The sequence below is a fragment of the Phalacrocorax carbo genome, chromosome 13 (genome assembly GCF_963921805.1).
Source record: "Phalacrocorax carbo chromosome 13, bPhaCar2.1, whole genome shotgun sequence".
NCBI lineage: Eukaryota > Metazoa > Chordata > Aves > Suliformes > Phalacrocoracidae > Phalacrocorax > Phalacrocorax carbo.
This window is the reverse complement of record NC_087525.1, coordinates 2,205,672-2,225,241: the sequence shown is the minus strand read 5'-3', so window position 1 is coordinate 2,225,241 and position 19,570 is coordinate 2,205,672. Positions and strand designations below refer to the sequence as shown.

At 41.7% G+C, this 19,570-nt stretch overlaps 1 protein-coding gene across 2 annotated transcripts in view; it reads right to left on the bottom strand.

Moving 5' to 3' along the window:
- PRKG1 (protein kinase cGMP-dependent 1) overlaps positions 1 to 19,570 on the bottom strand; it is a 532,210-nt gene that overhangs the window by 145,442 nt on the left and 367,198 nt on the right. For both annotated transcript variants that reach the window (XM_064464568.1, XM_064464567.1), the window contains exon 5: positions 17,418 to 17,481. In XM_064464568.1, the coding sequence (XP_064320638.1) occupies positions 17,418 to 17,481 (64 nt within the window). The remainder of the gene's footprint in view (positions 1 to 17,417; positions 17,482 to 19,570) is intronic.

Here is a 19,570-nt window from a genome sequence, read left to right as displayed (position 1 = left end):
CCCAAGGGAAAAAAAGCAGAGTTTTATCAGGCTGCAGGCATACAAATGCAGACTCTGTACCCAGTCTGCCAACAAGCACTCTGGATTACAAGGAGTTTTGGAAGTGAATTACACTGGAGTAACCAAAATAAAATGTTTGCCTGAAATATATTTATTAAAGCAGTGAGTGAACTTTTACTCTGAGGGTGCAATAAAATGGGAAAACCCAAAAGCTCTATTATTTTAAATAGCAATAACAACTTTTCTCAGTGGAAATAGAAGGTGCCTTGGGCCATGCATTGTAACCTGTTTTGCAACTGTCTTCTTGCCAGCAGAACTTGCCCAATTCTGATAAAAACTATATTTTAATACAGAAATGCAAAATATCCTCCCCTAAGTGCAGAATTCAGTATTTATTATTGTTAATATGAACTCATTACTGTTAAAATAGACTCATGCAACTCCAGCCATGTCAACATGAACTTTGCTATGAAGCTGTTACAAAGAAAATTTTACTGGACCTTTCCACTGCCTACAACTTATTCCAGGTTTTTCTGCAACTAGTAACAAAACATGAAGCCATAAGAAAAAAAAATCACTTTATGAATTCAGAATGTGGTAAAAATTTAGATTACTAAGAGATAAAGCATGTCAAGAATTAACCCTGCAACAGTAATATCTTCATCAGTGCAATGACCAGACATGTAAGTATTTAGCTGACGACATCTATTTTGTGCTTTAAAGCAGCTTTTTTTTTGAGTATATCTTAATATCAGTCCTGAAAAGAAAACCAGACCGACACTGGAAAATGTAATCTAGGCCAGATTTTTGGCTAATGGACAGCTGACTATTTCCTTACCGGGGAAGGACAGCACATCAATCGAGAGATTACCTCACTAGGGTTTTTTTTGAACTCCAAAGCACAGAGAATTATCTCTTTTGTGGCTTTCTCTGTGAGAAATTTGGAGAATTACAATCTGTATTTACAAGCAGACAAGCACAGGATTGAGCCTTATTGCAACAGAGGTCAGATCACCCATCATCACAGTTAATAAACCCCACTCCTACACAGCCAAGGAAAACCTTCACCCTAGTAAAAGAACAGCATGAACCTACGTGCTGGTAACAGCCACATTATTTACATTTCCCAGTCTCTTATGGTGGACAGAAATCAGACAGGACAGGAGGAGGAGAGCACATCTGTTCCACAGACACCCTGATTTAGGACATCAGCATTTTCCACAGCAGTGGTATCATAAGTTTTCCCAGTAATGAGCTAATTTTTGCACTTGTCTTCTCTCTGAATTACCAATATAGTCAGTTATTTTCACTTTATATTAATTTTTAGATACTTAGAGTCTTATTTTTCAGCACAAGTGTAATGTTGAATGGAGGAAGGGCATCTTGAAGGACACAGATCACCAGCAAGAGTTCCCATCTTGTCTGTTTTCCACAACTTTCAGCTGAAGAACCAAAGACAGACTTGGTTGATCCCAAGAAGCCTGTGGCTGAGGGGGAAGCCAAGTTTCAGCCTTTCCCAACATATAGCTGCTTTTCAGGGGGAGATTTCCCCCCCTCTTTTGGGGGATACCCAAACACGCAGCGAGTTGTGCTGGGGTTAGGCAACCCCCTGACACCCCAGCTGTGCACTGGGACCCAGCTAGGGGCAATTCAAGGATGAACACTGAAGCAGCCTCTCCGTGCTACGGCCCACGAGCATATGGAATGTGAGAGCAGCTAATATTTCATTTCTGATTCTAGGCATCTGTTACCAAAGCTGCCTGCTGCTGATGGAGGATCAAACGATTCAGGAAGGGGATTAAAGTGGTCGTTAATGCATCTAGTGGGAGGCTTTGGGGAGATGCTAACCCCATCCAGCGTGCTCTGACCTGTCACCTTCCATCTGGTATGTAATATCCGGAACAATGAGCATTTATCCATTGCAAAGCTGGATTTTCTTCTTGTCCACAATGCATCTCTGAGATCTGACTGCAAGTAAACTCATGTACAAAAAGGTTTTAAAAAAAAAATTAGCTGACTTCTTCACCATCCCTCATGTTTGCAAAACTCTCCTCTTTTTGTAAATGAGAACATCATTAGTTCTCCCGCCGTGCTGGCAAGTTAGGTCTGAATATTTTTAGCATTTCCACTTGATATAAAGCAACGAAGGAGTGACCTCAGCAGACTTTCAATGGTGCAAAGAAAACCTGTAAATCTCACCTGGAGTTCTTGGTGGGCATGTACTGCAGGGCCAGGCTTTGTCTTCACCTTTCCAAACCCCTCACCAGCAAGGGAGGCAAAGCAATTAAGGAGAGGGCACCACGGGATTAAACTACGTCAGTCCCAGTTCCTTATCCTATATTGTCCTTAGGCTATGGGCTACTATTGTCCTTAAGCTATTAGGCTGTTTAAAGTCATACCACAGAGTATATGAACCTGGACTCTGCTCCAAGGTGAGAAAGATCAGGGTAAATACACCTTGCTGTAGCAATATTGCATTATGCACAGACCAAGTGATACACATCTCTATTTCTTTTAAACTTTTGGAGAAATGTACATTTTCTGATCCAAGTATGCATTTTAGAGGTTAATTTCTCAGCTATCATACTGAATTTCTGTACATTTTCATCAAGAGTTTTTTCTGATGAAAGCCCACACCTTGATTTCATTCCAGATACCCATTATCAATGCCAATTGGCATGGCACTGGTGCTACCTTCAGCTCCGCAATACAGGCAAGGACCTGCCAGGAACCAACAGGTTACAGAGCCCATCCCAGTCCAACCCTTCCTTCAAGGTAAAGGTGGATCTATTATGGGAATGCCCCCAAAAAAGGTACTGAAGCCAGATCTGTTACAGGAATGCTCTGTGAAGAGGTTCACCTCCAAGCTTAAGTTCTACAATTTTCAGCAGCCTTTTGTGACAACGTTTTGAGATGAGTTTCGTCCCTGTTATACTGCTACAGGGTCTGAAGCCATGTATGCAAAAACTTGTGTACAACTCCCAAATACAGTCCTGTGCTTTTATGTCCATTATCTCTGAAGACTTCAACTAAGAGGCAGAAGTTTCAAGCTGTGCTAAACTCCCTGGAAGCTCTGAAGATTAGGAACACATTTTTGAATTTCATACCTTTTTAGGGTCAGAAGGAACCATCTGAATCAGCTAATCCTCAGAAACACATAAAGCCAAAACCCAAACCCCCTTCATCTAACCTGACAACCCATACTCGGTGAAACAAGCAAGCTTCTCCTCCAGAAGGATACGCCACTTCCACAGAAAGGTGGCGTGGGAGGAGGACTTGGCCATTACCAAGCAGTCTGTCCTAGGGACTGATAAACTTATTGTATCAGCAGGTAGCCCTGCAGTCACCCGTTACCGCTTATGGCCTTGTGTCCCCTCGCAAACCTCATCTGTCAGACACGATCTGACCCCTACGGTGGTGAGAAATCCCACTTTGGGAAGCTTCACAGGAAATTCCCTCTTAAGCAGGACAGAAAGCCACAAGGTATTAAAAATGTAAGAAAGAAAACTTATCTCAAATGGTGTTTTGCTGCATTCTGCACAGTATGGAAATAAGGCCGTTTCAATTTTACCACATCAGTAACTCCATTTCTAATGTCTTTCTCCCTTCCTCCAGTAGCTTAGTCTTGTGGTTATCCATTAAGATATCCAGTGCTTACTATTTCATGGATTAAGGGTGAAATGGCTTTCTGCTATCATAAAGACACTTTTCAATTACTATTATCACAATTTGGAGATACTGCAAATACCTCACCAATAGCGGGAAATAAGAATTTAGTTCAAATATATCCCCGAGACCTTAATTGAATGTTTAATAATATTCAGGCACAAAAACGAAAGCTACTCAAGCGAGCGTGAGCAAGTTCATTTCCCAAGGAAAATAACCTCCCCAAAAAAAGAAACACCTGCCAGCCAGGGTGTATTTTGAGAAGCCACCAAGGTCTGGGGAAGGGAGGAGGATGTCCCCATTTTAGTGCTTGATCTTTTGCCTAGCACAAAGCTGGGATTTAAGGACCAGCTCCATCGCTAGAGAGTCTTCTTCAGCTAGTACAGGAAGTTTGATGTCCCTGAGCAGAGCAGAGGGCCAGCATTCAGAGCCTGGTGGCCATTTTTTGAGTGGCCACAGGTGTCTCCACGACCACACTTACTGTTTTCTTCTTTTTCTCTAATTAACCCCTGGAATGACTTGCTCATGGGGCTATAGCCTGCAAGCCAGCCTTGTTCAAAATGCCAGTAGGTGTCACTGTGGGCAATGGTATAAAAGAAACTGGCAAAATAAAGTTTGAATCAAAGGGAAAAGACCCCTCAAGTCAATTAATATTTGTTTTTTAACATCACTGTTGACTTTTTTCCCTGCTTTTACAGACAGAAGTGCATTGTCTGTGCCTCACAGATAAAAGGGCTTTATTAGAAACAATTCACTTCTGCCTCAGATCATTCAGGGTTAGAGACTGGAAATCACGGAGTATTTTCAAGCAAGCACAAGGCTGGATTTTGTTTCTTTGGTTCATTGCCACCAAAATTAGCCCATATATGTATGTATGTATTTACCTAGTGATATATGGGTTAAAATTAGAGATTTTTGGAAACTGCTATTAAAATAAGCTCACAGAAGGAGCTGCTTAGCAGACCAGAGAGACTTGCCCACTCTCCCTCCAGGCTTCCCATGAAGGCAGCACAGAAAAAACAAAGCCCCCAGCCTCCTTCTCCCTGGTGCCTACACAAAGCTGTGACACTGAGCAAGTGCCTCGTCAATGGGGAGATCCATCCCAGAAATCATCAGGCAGCTGAGAGAGCTCAGGTTGTCAGAAAAGCTCCTTTTTAATTCTGACATCAGGCCCTGGAGATGATCCATGCAAAGCAGGCTGTTAGTCCTGAGCTTAGGCGGCTGATGCAGGAGGAACTGGGACCATTAGAGATGTTCATATACTTTTTTTCATAGGTGTAGTTCATTAACGTTATACAGCTTTGTTTCATCTTAAAATCTGTGGTCAAAGCATTATTATCATCATCATATTTAAAAGAGGGAGCATTTGCTACATGAATCTATACACTGTCCATCACGTTGGAGCAAGACAGTGCTGTAGCTTGCTGATGATACTCACACGTCTAGAAGCAAATGGACTTTCAGAAGAGTATTTCTTACTTAATGTCTGATCTAGATTTTTCTAGTTCAATTTTAAACTTACCCAGATGGAAAGGGAAATATCTCAGCAGTGTTTTCGGCCCAGAGGCATTGCCCATGTCCCAAGGGCAGCAGCAGCCTTGGCTTGAGGCACTGCTGGGGAAAAGGGCTTGAGCTGAGCCACACTGGCTGTAGTGGAAACTGCCAGATGCACAAATTTGAGTTATATTTCAATTTGAATTTAATATATTGTATTTGCTCAACACAAGAGGTGAAGAGCAACCACCAACCCATTGGCCTGGACCAATTTGCAGGCAAAAGCAACAAATGCATAGAAAAACAGAAACCATGTGTGCTTTGTCCGAATGTATGCTGCAAAGCCTCTTAAAACTGGAAATAGTAAACTAATGGGTATGGGAGAATTAAACACATGGCTGGATCACGGAGGAGACATTTACTTGGATCTCCTGTGACCTCCCTGATGCCCCACGTCCATCTTGTGTGTTTCTAAACAAGAGTCTGCAAATCTGCCAGTGCATATGATAAATTACGGATTACTTAAATCCTTTTTTTCATATCTATGAAAACCTAGAAAACATCTAAGATTACCAACAAAAAACAATTTCATGTTTGTTTTTTTTCCTTTTATAGCTGTGACAAACTGTCTGAAGAATCTGCTTACAGAGAGCCTAAAAATATATTCCAGATAGGCCAGAGCTGGGTTTAATTCAACTTGTCACAGAGCAAACACTTATGCCCAAAAACCTGTATAACCTGAGAGTGGCAACAGCAAGTGTGGCAGCTTTATAAATTAGCATCTTATCACTGACTTATCACAGAAAGCTTTAACATCCACTCAACCCACTGTCACTGAAAATAACAATAAAAATAAAACACTGGAGCTCAAAGGAGCATTGCAGGTATTTTCTTCTCTTCTGCTGGAAACCGTTCCACGACGTTGCTGTGCCATGTGCCCTGATCAACCGAATCACTGCTGGAGTGGCTTTTTCTACCCACTGATCTGGCTGAGAGGTGTTTATTAATGATAGAGGGATGCCTAATGCAGGGGAACAGTGTAATAAGTTGGAAAGGATGATGCCACTCAAGAGACAGCTGAAAAACAGGCAACTATAAAATTCTTTTGGAGGATACATTAAAAAGAAATTAGTGCAATACAAACTCTGCACTTGAAAATTCAGGGTCCAGCATTGGCTTTAGCATCTTCATTGATGCTAACGAGCAGGCTGTGGCTTCTCCAGGTGGTTCTGCAACAGTATGGCAAGCTACCATGCTTCATTAGCAGCTGAGGAAATCTCTTTGCAACCCCAAACTCCCACCTTTCTGAGTGTCCTTCAGGATTCTCATGGGGATTTAGATTAACACATATATCCACGTGCTTTGGATGGCCATAGGACACGTAATTCTCCAGCTGGGGTGCTTTGACCCAACTTCAGTGGATTTTACAATTTGCACTGGAAAAAACCCAACCCAGTTCCTGTGTTTGTGGTTTAGGAAATAAGCCCAGAGAAAAGGGCAGCAGTACTTCTGACAGTAATTAAATAATAATAAACTCTGCCATCTCCAGAGGAATCTGGCTCCCTGTGGAAAGCCTCCGAAAAAAGATCCCTCTGAAGCTGCTGGGATTTTCAGTGTAAATGCAAGCTGGTTCTTCACAGATGTTAAAATTCATTTCATAAAAATCAGTTAAAAAGACAACATAATTCCCTGACTGCAAAGCATATTGGGCAGAAGCCCTCTGCGACTGGCAGGTTTGCATGGCTCGGCCACTGCACCCACTGCAAACACCCAACAGATCCCACCATGGGAAGACCTGAATCTGTTAATCATACCAAGTGGGTGGAAGTCAGGGAAACGGCTTCACATGTGTTCATTACAGGGTTTTCATTGAGAAAAAGAGGGTTTTGATGGTAAATGATGGAGGAGACAAGGAAGAAAAGGCAATAGAGATTTTATGGAGAAGGGCAAGAGAAAGACCCAGCTGGCCTACACTGTCAGCAGAGGAACTTGGAAACAAGACCAGTCTCAGCAGAACTGCAAGGTTTTAAAAGCCTTGGTAGGGAACAGGGTGCAGCAGGGACAAGGGAGTATTTCTCGATAAACTGGAGGCATGGCACAGCAAACTCCGCAATGCTGATGCCCACGAGACCCCGTAGACCTCTTGCGGACCAGGGACGGGAAATGAACAGAAAGGTTGCTCAAGAAAGGTGAACGTGCCTTAAAGCATTTAAAAACTAACCTTTAACATGTTTTGCCAAGGCTTGTCAAGATGGAAATATTATGCTGTTTCTAAAGAAAACATTCCTGTGGTAAGCAGAACAAGTGTAAAGTATTTGAACTACACATGAAAAGAGGATAATTACATCCAGCACTAAAGGGTCACCCTAGTTGTACACAAAAATATTCACGTCTGAGGTCTAAGGTATTTCTTTGCAAACAATGGTTTTAATCATCAGTTCATCAGTGGCATCTAATCATCTCTGCCCTTCACACAGAGCAGAGGCTGCAATTACACGGTCCACTTCAACCTGCCTAAGCAAAGGGAGAGGTCCTGTCCCACCGCCTCTCTCCACTCCTGCTCAGTAACATCAGCCTGAGCCTTCATTTGCCTCTCCCGTGAGCCGGAGCAGAGCTCGGTTAGGGGTTTGCTGAAGGATGCATCAACCCCTGGTTCCCACTGACGCCAGTGGTTCAAACCAGAGCTTACCAGCAGGAGCCCAGGTGAACTAGGAAAGGAAAACAAGCATTCAGAGGAGCGTCTCAACACAATTCCTGCTATTCTTAATCAAAGACTTATTTTTGACTGTTCAATCCAGCCAAGTCTCAGCACAGGTCTGCAGGGACCCAGCCTCAACAGCCCTTGCTCAGCTGAGGGTTTTGGTTTGGTTTTTCCCCTAAGACATATAATGTACAACACATTCAAAGTCCCAGTCATATGGATATCGAACCTTTTCCCTATATCCATTGATATCTACAGTTTGGAAAGGACAGAGATACCCCCATCTCCTCATACATTCCTAATAATCCCACCTTTATAGTAAAGCCTATATCCATATTTTTAGAAAGCGTTCCCTATTTACAAACCTTCCTATGCCATTTTTGTAAAGAAGTCTATATGCTCTGTTGGTATAGATACCTCCACCGTTTCCTGCATTACACACTCTTCTAGAAACTCAATAAAATTGAGAAAAATGAGCCAATCAGTCAAGGACTTCATTACAACTTGACTTTCCAGCGCCTTTATTTTAACCACCAGCACTCTATTTTTCTCAGCCACGGTCATATGAACCAGATAAATATTTAGCCATGTTTATCTCGGGTATTCACATGACTTGCCATTTTATGAAACATGCTGCTCCCTCCACTCTGTTTTTCTACCCCTGTCATTCACACAAGACAATATTTGGTTGATTTTTGTTTGCACAGACAGCATTGCCTGGCCTAAAGGTGGCTTTCTGCCCCACTCTCATTGAACAAAAGCAGCGCAGTGGGGTGCACCTGAGGTGCCAAACTGCAAACAAGTAGAGGAAAAAGAATAGTTCCCCCTATCAGCATCGTCTCATTTGGTTTTTCTGGGTTTCATTTCCACCAGGATGGAGCAGTCATAGAAACCACCAAAATAAATCACATGCATTTTTTAGTAGGATGGGAGAGTTAAAGGGCTTATTTGGTTTGGTTGCAAATTCTGATACTAGCAGGCAACATGTCCTGTTGTCCTGCAACTTTCTTTCAAATGAAACAGCAGCCTCAAGTCTGAATAAAAGTTTATGCTCTAGTTAGACTGGATTATTCACCTGATAAAATTCTGAGTTTGCTTGCAAGTTACTTCATCAGGCAACAATTTTAAAATAATTTCTCCTTTACTTGTATGAAGAGCTTGCCAGATCCTTGTCGGTCTTGCTCTGAGCCCATAAGCTCTGCTTGAGCACTGAAGGCCTCAATTTAGCAATCCCAGGGGATGCTTCAAGTGTCTTCTTCAACCCACAGAGCTTTTCTCCACCTGCATCACCCTCTAACAATAAGTTTTGCAGATCTATTAAATACTGTGTGAAGAAATGCCTCCTTCATTTCTACCACTGCAGATGAACAGAGCAATCAGGACAGTCACGATAATACACACTTGGATGGTGATGTTCCTGGCAGATATCTGCAGGCATCAGGGAATATTTAACTCCTTTCCTCTGCTGTGGTAACTAAGCATGAGCTTATTTGTAATTGCCTTTAAATGGCCAGTGCCCACAATACAGAAAACCAAAAAGAAAAAAAAACTTTGGTCAAAATGACACCTTTTATCCCAATACAAGTGCTAGAGCAGCTTCTAAAGTGAGCGTCACTAAAGCCTCACATAATCATGCACAGAGAAATGATCACATTTCTCCTTTTCTCCACAATATCTTTTAAAATTAGATTTAGGTAACTCATCTACATTTTGGACTCTGATAAAAACTGGAAGAGGCAGAGATATTTTCCAATTAGATAAGCATTCCTTGTTTCTCACACTGGAGGAAATTGCTTTTAATTCTTTGAACAGCTGTGATCTGTAGTGGAAAATGCAGCATACGTGCACAATGCATACACGCATATGCCATAGGTTTAAAGGCCAGAAAAATCTATCAATGACACAAAAGGAGGGTGCTGTCCTACTCCATTGCTCTAGACATTGCAACTGAGTACTTTAGTGTAGTCTGGCACGTCATTTTTTCCAATTGCATTTTATTTTCTTAACTCTTTTTTTTGCAGTAGACCCAAAAAGCTTTTTTTCCTGGAACACCTGCAAAAACAAAGCTGTATTCCCATGAGTGTCTTTTGAAAAATTAATATAAGTACAAATAAAGTTGAAATTTTGTCCCTGTATGATTGAATCAACGGTGATTGAATCTACTTTGTTGCCCCCACAGGCAGCACTTCTTCAACTATATCCCATAGCTCCTTTGGTAAATATACCTCAACGGAGTGCTAGCTTTAATCAGAAAAGATAAATAATAAAATAAAAATAAATCTTTCCTAAGCTAAACAGTTTAGTCTTCCCTCACCTCTAGTTTGTGCCTCTAAGTCTGATCAACATTTACCTGCTGCTGATCACCTTTGGTCCAGGCAGAACCTACCATCAAGCTCAATATAATGACAGTTGTCACCTGCAGGATGCACCAGTAAAGGATTACATTAGGTCTGGTTTCTTTCACCTGACAGTGTTCCTCAGTCTCATTTAGGCAGAAAAAAATACTAATTATATTGAAAGCTAATGAATTTTGCATATTTTTCTTTTTCTATTTACTGTTGCCATGCAATTCTGCATAAAAGGAGGACTGTATTCAGACTCCGTTAATTAAAGGGAGGCAGACTAAGAATTTCTGATTCACATTAATTTCACAGGGTGGAGCAAGAAGGATGGTCGGCATCTTTGTACGAAGGCTGGCAAAACACGACAGGTCTTGTGAAGCTGAACTTCGCAACGGAACTTTCTCCAAGATCGCCGCTCTTCATCAGGACCTGCACCACTAGCAACTGAGATGGATTTTGTTGTTCTTTCACCATTCATGCCTTATTTGATTCACTCTTTAATTGGGGAAAAAAGGAAGAAAATAAAAAAGAGTGGCAGGCAACCCTCACCACATGAATTTACAGCAGCGTTAATGAATTGGCTGCAGACAGGCTCTGTGATCTGTGCTTTCAGCACTTTGAGATCGCACTCCCAAGATGTGCTCTGCACACAGCCCGCGAGCTGCAAGAACACGATTTCAGGCTTGGCATCATGGACCTATGGTATTTAACACACCTCTCTTTGCTTGCACTGCTCAAATAGTTTGGCAACACCGTTTGCCTATGACCATATGCGTATTGGGAGCAATGAGGTAGCCAAATCGTGCTTCCTCCAAACCTGGGCAGCTACATCACTGGCTCCTGGACTTCTGTAGTGCATTACATTAAATTAAAATTTTGAAGTATCAACACTTCTAGTGAAACAAATTCCCAAATGCACACTGGGAGACATGGGGAATGGCCGTCCTGGGGCCCTAACGCACTCCCCAGCCAAACTGCACCATTAAAGCAAGGAAAACCTAGGACTTGTTAATGAAGTCCTTGCACCCTTGATTTAGGGCCCTTACTCATATAATGTTTTATATTATATAGGTTTTCTGTATTGCATATATAGTATACAATTGCAATATATAATCTAATAATATTATATAAATGTATTCATATGCACATAACAATAATATATATGTGGCAAAGCTATCCAGAGTTCTGGACACACAATACACAAGAAGAATCCGCTTGACATAGTTTAGCTTTGACGTTATCTATGCAGAAAGAATCTCCATTATTTTGGTAACCAAACTGAAATTGCATTTGTTCCTTTCTGTCACTCAAGCTGCTCAGATTCATACATATAACATCTTATATGGATTAGTACGCTAAATCCCAAACAGCAAAGGAACATCAAGTACACAGGATTTAGAAAATGCTAAAGTTGAAAAATGCCAATGAAACCTTAATTCAACCCCTTTCTGTGTATTTATAACTATGAAACTTTTAAATCCCATATTATTTTCTCCAGCTCCCCCAGGCTCTCTGATTTTCTGCCCCTTTCCCCTACCTTGAAAGACCTACATAACTCAACAGAGCTGGGACAGATACTCGGGTGGATAACAAGTCCATCCCTGACATATGCGCAAAGCAATCTCCTCCTCTGAAACAGGATTAGTAGTTTGAGTTGGGGGAAAAGATTAGAAAAATCACCTGTAGGTCAACAGCCATAATGAATAATTTTAGATTGAATGGATAAGTCATCAAAATCATAAGCAGCTGGAAATGGTTTCGAAAGAGACAAGGTCAAGCAACCCTAATTATACTTGTTGTTACCTGAGCTACTGATTTTAGATATAAATCTTCCAAGGATATAAGCTTTACATTTGAATGACACAGAGAATACCCCTGAAAGAGGAAAAAGGCTACCAGAAAGTGAACGAACTTCAAGATGGAGAAGAAATCCTTATTTTTTGCCCCAAAGGGGGGGGGGGAAGAGAGACAGAGATGTCAGCCCAGAGTCTCCAAGCACTGCCCATGCCTGCTACTAGCCCATCCACCTCCTTGACCACACCGGGAACTGACATCCCTCTTCCTCCAGACATTTCACATGTCTCCTCAAGCTCAGCTGTCCTTCTGCCTGCCCACTGGTTTCCATCTCCTCAGCATCTACTCTCCCTCCTGCCAGAAGCACTGATTTCCTCCCGCCAAGCTCCTGGAAAGCTCTTCCCAACGCATGGTCAGAGCTGAAGGCCGCTGATGGGAGCTCCACCCATTGCCACCCTGCGCACGTCCCCAGGGGTTCCTACTTGTTCTCCTACACACAGCCAAAGGGCGAAGAGCTTCAGCTCCAAGCACAGCACAGCAAAACGACGCGCTTGCTCCAGCAGCCAAGTGCCACTCATCTGATTTTCCCCACTCCTAGTGGCAAAGACAAAGCAAAGGTGCTTAACAGTGGGCAAACACATGTCCTACAGGCACTTGCTACGCTATAGGCAGACAAAGCACCTATATGTTTACCATGAGGAGTCACGTCTTGAGAAATTATACTAGAGGTTGGGCCTTTTGGGGTTTTTCTTTGGTTTTTCTCCTCTATGACCATAAATGCCCTTTTTTATTCTCTTCCGGCAGTGTAGTTCCTGGCAACTTGATCCACTTCTTACAGACTCACCATCCTCCTCCCTCAAGGATTTAATTTCATTTAATGAATGGAGTTAATCCATAAAGACTAAAAATACTGGCAACGACAGCACCTTCCAGGTAATCACTGGGTGAGACACCAGACACAATTGTCCATCTAATATTAATAGTGCCATGACCCACAGGGCTTTTAACGATACTTCAGAGTCCTTATAAACACCAGTTTCTACATCCTCATGAGAAAAAAAAAAAAAACACACCAAAAAAACCCAACCACACAAAAAACCCAAAAAACCCAAACAACCCAAAAGAGGTGAAAACTCTCAAAGACCTGAAGCTGGGGAAGATGTTCTTCCCTTTCCTCCCAAATTTCCCATCAGGGCAGTTACGCCCCTGCGCTGCCTTCCCGTTTCGGGGCTGGAAGGGGGCGACCGGACCCTAGATGTTGGCAGCAGCAGTCATATGTGGATGGCACCTCCGTTGCTGTAAGTTATTCTATGGGTGTTTCAATGCATTTTAGTTTCCTAAATAAAAATAAACTAGTACCGTATTCCTTTCTGTTACAAACTGCCCACATTATAACGAAGCGCCATGATGCTAAGGCTATATATTCTTAGAAAAATAAATGTTTACTACTAAAAATACATTTATTTTTGTGATATATCACTGATACATACTAAGGGTGCCTGATGAAGGAAGAAAGACTTATTTCTTTTCTTTTAATCTCTAAGAAAATCAGATACTCTATAATCAGAAAAGACAACCATAAACTGTTTCAAAGCCTTGAAAAGTGGGGAAAGAAAGGTCAGGCTTTTGCATTTTCATGAAGTTGTTCACATTTATTAAAAAAAATTACTTTTAAGCTTGGCTACTAATCATCTACAGCAAGTCTTTCAAATTGCAGACAAATTCCCCTCTTTCACCCAAGGAATCTAAAATTATTCAGATGTTTCATGAATAAAAATAATGTGCAAGAAGGCATTTTTACTGTTTTCCAAAGGAGATTTGTGTTCATCCAGAGCAAATATATTTATACAATAAATACCAGTACAGGTATTTAATCCGAGATATGCAGCCCTCGGATGGAGGTAAGGCACACAGCGATGTTTAAGCAGCATCCTGGCAGCTGTTGTCTTCTCCAACTACATTAATCCTACAGTATTTAAACATAAATATGTTAATTTGCTTTACCTATACACGATACGGTGAAACTATTTTGCCACCGTTTCAACACTGTTAAGCACCAGAGCTGCGAGCAGGCACACCAGAGGCCAGAGGTATTGGGCAACAGGATTTTTTAAGGAAGGAGCAGCTCAGGGCATGATGCCTGAAGAGTCAGCTGGAGGTCAAGAAGGGCTTTTTCAACTGAAGGAAAATATGAAAAAGCAGGCATTAAGGAAGAAAAATTAGGAAAACATTGTGGACAGTATTAAAAATTATATTAAAATTCTAAGCTATACTGCCTCTTGCATCCCAGACACCCAGCAAATGTGGATCGATATACACCACCCTATAAAAAAATAAATAAAAAAAATTGTTCCCTGTACAGAATAACTGATGAGTTTGGGTCCTTCATCCCTTGCACAGCATGAGCACCACTAACCCTTGCTTCCCCACCTCCCCCAAACAGCAACCCCCCGCCAATAGCTTAGTTCATGGGAAGTGGAGGCTGAGCTGACCACAAACCTGTGCATTTATTTCGTCTCCACATCCACTAATTTAAACCTTTCTTCTTGTCCTACCCCATAATTTGGATGAATCTTGCAGGAACTTTGCATCAAATGGGTTTTGGGCAAGCAACTGTGAATGATTTGAGAGGACTATCCTACAGGTGAACATCAACCGCATCTCCTGATGACACCGATACCAAAACCCAGGTAATACAAGAATTAAGTCTTGAGCTGCAGAACCGTTATTACTTGTTGTCCCTCACATTATGTTTGGCAAGCGCCAGGATAAACAACGCAGAGATGGCATTACAACCAAGCTAAATCAACCTCTGCGCTGGAAGGGATGACCGGCTTCCCACCACGGTGAAAATCACTGCAGTCATTACCCAATGGTTTGAGATATGTTAATAAAGTCAGCTATACGTTACATTGATGCCTGTTAATATGTAACGTTGAGAAATATTAATAGAATTTAAAAAAAATGTAGTGGAAGATGACAGAAGGGTCCGGTGTCTGTGCTGGGAAAAGCTGTGCCATGTCTAGTAGTGATTCCCAAATCCTGGACTGGGGATAGGGGTGCAACCTAAAGCTGCTGTGAGATCGGTGTCAACTGCAACGATCCACAGCTGGAGAGAACTCCATCCCCAGAACAAGGGCCTGGAAACAGGGTACATCATGGCCCAAAAAGCTAGTTCCTGGGAGAAGATTTCCTGGCAAAAACACAGCATATCTGGAGCTTGGGTCTGAACGTGCTAAAACTGAACTCAGTAGACTTGTTTCTACTCTCATGTATATAAATTATGAGCAATTTCATTGATGGGACTGACCCTGTACAAGTCAGAGGCTGCTGCAAGAGAAAAGGAAAATCGTCCACGGTTTTTAATGCTGGAGTTATTCAAGAAACTTCTTGTAATATTTCCATCAATTCTAGAAATTAAATCATGTTATCAAACTCTGACCGTTTTTCCTCTCCACTGGCTTTACAACGCCGTTTCCAAGTTTGATTTGAGTAACGGGCAGTTAAACCGGCTTTTTTCCTTGCTTCTGGATTTTAAATAATTTCTAAAAACTTAAACAACGTAGGACAGAAGGGTTGCATCATTCACCGCACTGTATCAAAAGAAAAACTGCACGAAATCTTGACATTAAGAAAGAGAATTTTTTCCCCTGCCTCAAACTGTGCCAAATCAGTCACTTTTACACAATCCTTGTTACAGCAACAGAGAGGATAAAATAAAGTTATTGATGCTTAGTTTCAATATACCGGATACTGTTAAACAGAAAAACGTGTAATATCACAGTAATTTTTTTTTTTTTTAAGTTTATGTAGAACCTGGTATGTTAAATCAAAGACAAACCCAGAGGGAATAACAAGGGTGATTCCAAGTGGGAAATTGGGAGCCACATCCCAGTACAGACTGGGACGACCAGTCCCCCTTGCCATAGCATCCACCCTAACGGTACAGATTTATCCCCACAGATGCTGCTTCTGTGCCTCTTTTCTTCATTGATGTTTGTTATGACAAAGTTTTTTATAACTTTAAGTGTCCCAGGAAAAGTTTTATTGGCTTTATTCTTTTCCTTAACTCTTGATAAGGAGTTTAATGCTGGTTATGTGATCCAAGCAAATTCATCTGTTTCTCGTTAGGCATGCAGTTTTAAGGTAGGCAAATTTAATTCATAGCATATTGAGTTAATATGCCTTTTCTCTCTAAATCTAAACATTTCTCTGGCAGTAAAGGAACTAAAACTTATTTATGAACATGCAATTATTCTGTACGACAAACAGCTGATTTATTTGGATTACAAAATTCATCTGTATACTAAATAAAAAGGCAAAGAAGTACCAATGTCCTATCAGTGCTCTGGAAAAAAAAAAAATCAACTTAAATGTCAGCAGCATCGTTTCTTACAATCAATGGCAGAGGTGGTACATGCGAATATTTTTCTATAAAAATAGTTATTAGGGTTATTCACAATGGCGAGGTATGTACAAGAGAAAACCAACAAGGAATGAAATAAAAATACTGTTGTACACAGAGGTTTCCTGCAGTTAAATCACGCAGGGCTACATTTTGAAAGGTTTTATTAACAGTTTCTGTAATATTTAATTACATGCAATTTTGCAGGCCCAGAACTGCTGTGTCAATAAACTATGTGGACAAACGGCCTGCAATGCAACTCAAATATTTTACGTCTATTTTACACGTCCACTTACGGGCAAGGTTGGGGGTTTTGATTGGTTTTGGCAAGTAGGGTTTTTTTGGGGGGGAGGGTGCAGGGTTTTTTAGGGAAGGGGGTTTGGTGGATTTTATGATTCCTGTTGGGGTTTTTTTGTTTGTTTCTGGGTTTGTTTGGTTTTTTGTTGTTGTTTTTGGTTTTTTGGGGGTGCTGGGGTTTGGTTCTTTTTTTAAAATAAAGACTCGTTAAAAGCCTGACACTAATGAGATACTAGTGATAGCCAGGTAGGCAAAGCCAACTCCATCCAGACCATCAAATATCTCAACATGCATTACATCATCCCTCCCTGCTGTAACTCTTACGAGAGCAGCTTTTCCATGACACCTCCTTTAAGGTATAATATTGCCCTCTAACATAAGCATCCCATCAAATTTGAAAGGAGATTACAATTTCACATCCCTCCTCCTCCACCACTGAACCAGGGGCTGGAGAAGAAGGCTTCCCATCTGCACACTGCAGGAAATTATTGTTTCACTTCCCAGTTGGATAGAAATCCAATTAAGAATATGTAAGCCCTGTTCAAAACTGGATTCATTTTTCATACAGCTCCTCCTGCCACCTCAATGTGCTGGAACAGTCAGCTGTAACCGGGAATAAAATTTTGAAGCTGTTCTTTTGACAAAAAGAGCCTGGATATTGCCACCAGAAGGCTCGCAGACTCTGAACTCATTAGCTCTCAGAATTAAAAGCACTTACCTCTTCAAGGACATCTGCAAGCTTACTAAGTATCTCCTCAGGAAGGCTCTGGAATGTGGGAACACTGCAATATAAGAGAAACCTCCATTAATGGATCCCTCTATACAAGCCATAAATCTAGCTGCATGTCTCTCATCTATCTTCCAGAGATATTTTGCCCTCATCCTCTGGGGCTGAACAAGTATTCACCAGAAAAACAGCATATATAATGGAAATCCAATCTTCTAGCAGCCAAAATGTATTTTGTGATGATGGGAGATCACTTACAGTAAACACCTGGAGAACCACTTGTAAAGCTGGTAATCAGGTAAGAATCAGTTAAGGATTTATTGCAAACCTGCTCAGTCACATGTACGACTGCAAGTTTTTTTCTGGTCTGCTTCCATCCCACCAGAAATAAATAAGAAGAATAAAAGAAGGGAGAAAAGATCAGCTTTAACCGGCAACAGATAAAAGAATGACTGAAACCACATATAGACATAACAAATGCAGAGCATGAAGCCACAGAGGGTATGGGGTCAGCAGCAAAACAGCATCGAAGGAGCGTTACAATTATTGAAGACTTCATCAGGAATTTCACATTCAATTTTTTTGTGTTCTTTTGCCAAAAAGGCAACTTCTCCTCTCGTTTGGTAGCATTTCCCTCAACAACAGTCTCCCAGGACAGGCTGGACCTGCTGGTCGAGGGTAGAGGGTGATGCAGCAGTAAAGAGCCCAGGGTCGACAGGACTGAGACTTAATTCAGCCTGTGGCCCTTACCTTACAGGTTGGCCAGAGAGGTTTCAGAGTCTCCCTCCTCAGAGACAGCCAAAAGCCATCTGGACATGGTCCTGAGCAACCAGCTCCAGGTGGCCCGGCTTGAAGAGTGGGGTCAGACTGAACGACCTGCAGAGGTCCCTCCCAAGCTCTGTCAGTCTGTGATTCTGCAATACTTTGGTCTCTCATTCTCTGTTTTCCAAAAAAACTTGACGTTCATCAATACTCCCAAGTGATACTAAACAAAACACATAAACACAACATACATTCCAGAGGCAGGAAAGCAGTGCTATACCTGCTTTAATTAAAAACACTTGCTGTACTTGCATCAGTAGATGAATAAGCAACGCGGCTACATGAAATATTAGCCCAAGCCTATCACTGAGCTGATACAGCTCTACAGAGGCTATTTCCAAGAACAGTTTGCCCAAGAGTTGCTTTAACACAGTCCATAACATGGTGTACACATGTCCTATGCTCCTAACATTAAATTGAGATTCCCGATGCATTGCTCTGATTCCAGGAACACTGATGATCAGGTGCAAAGTGAGGAGGGAGTTGACTACTGGGAAGAGTTCCCTGCTGACAGATAAACATAACCCAAAACAAATAATATTTTTCCTTTCACAGAGGGTTTCACTTTTTACTTGGGATCACATAACTACATAAAAGTTGCTCTCCACATTTCGGGGAGCTAAAAAACCCAAGACAAACCTATCATTTTTTTCAATCCTGAACTCTGGAGAGCAAGTCCTGACATATGCCTTTGGGGTAATCACTCCATCTACATTTCATGAGCCCTAAATGCTTTCTAGGTGCACAATTTGGTGGTTGCTTCTACACCGAGAGAAAACCCACATACAAAAAGGAAAGGGAGACCTGAAGACACACAGAATCATATAGGTTGAAAAAGACCTTTAAGATCATCGAGTCCAACCATAAACCAAGCACTGCCAAGTCCACCACTAAACAATGTCCCTAAGCACCACATCCAAATGTCTTGAGCAGATCAACACTCCCACCCAACTTAGTGTCATTGGCAAACTTACTGAGGGCGCACTCGATCCCCTCATCCAGATCACTGAAAAAGATATTAAACAGAACCAGCCCCATCATTGAGCCCTGGGAAGCCCCACTCATGACCAGCCACCAACTGGATTTAGCTCCGTTCACCACAACTCTCTGGGCTCACCCACCCAGCCAGGTTTTTATCCAGCAAAGAGTACACCCATCCAAACCATGAGCAACCAGTGTTTCCAGGAGAATGCGGCAGGAAACAGTGTCAAAGGCTTTACTAAAGCCCATGTAGGCAATATCCACAGGCCTTCCCTCATCTACTAAGTGGGTCACTTTGTCACAGAAGGAGACCAGGCTAGTTAAGCAAGACCTACTTTTCC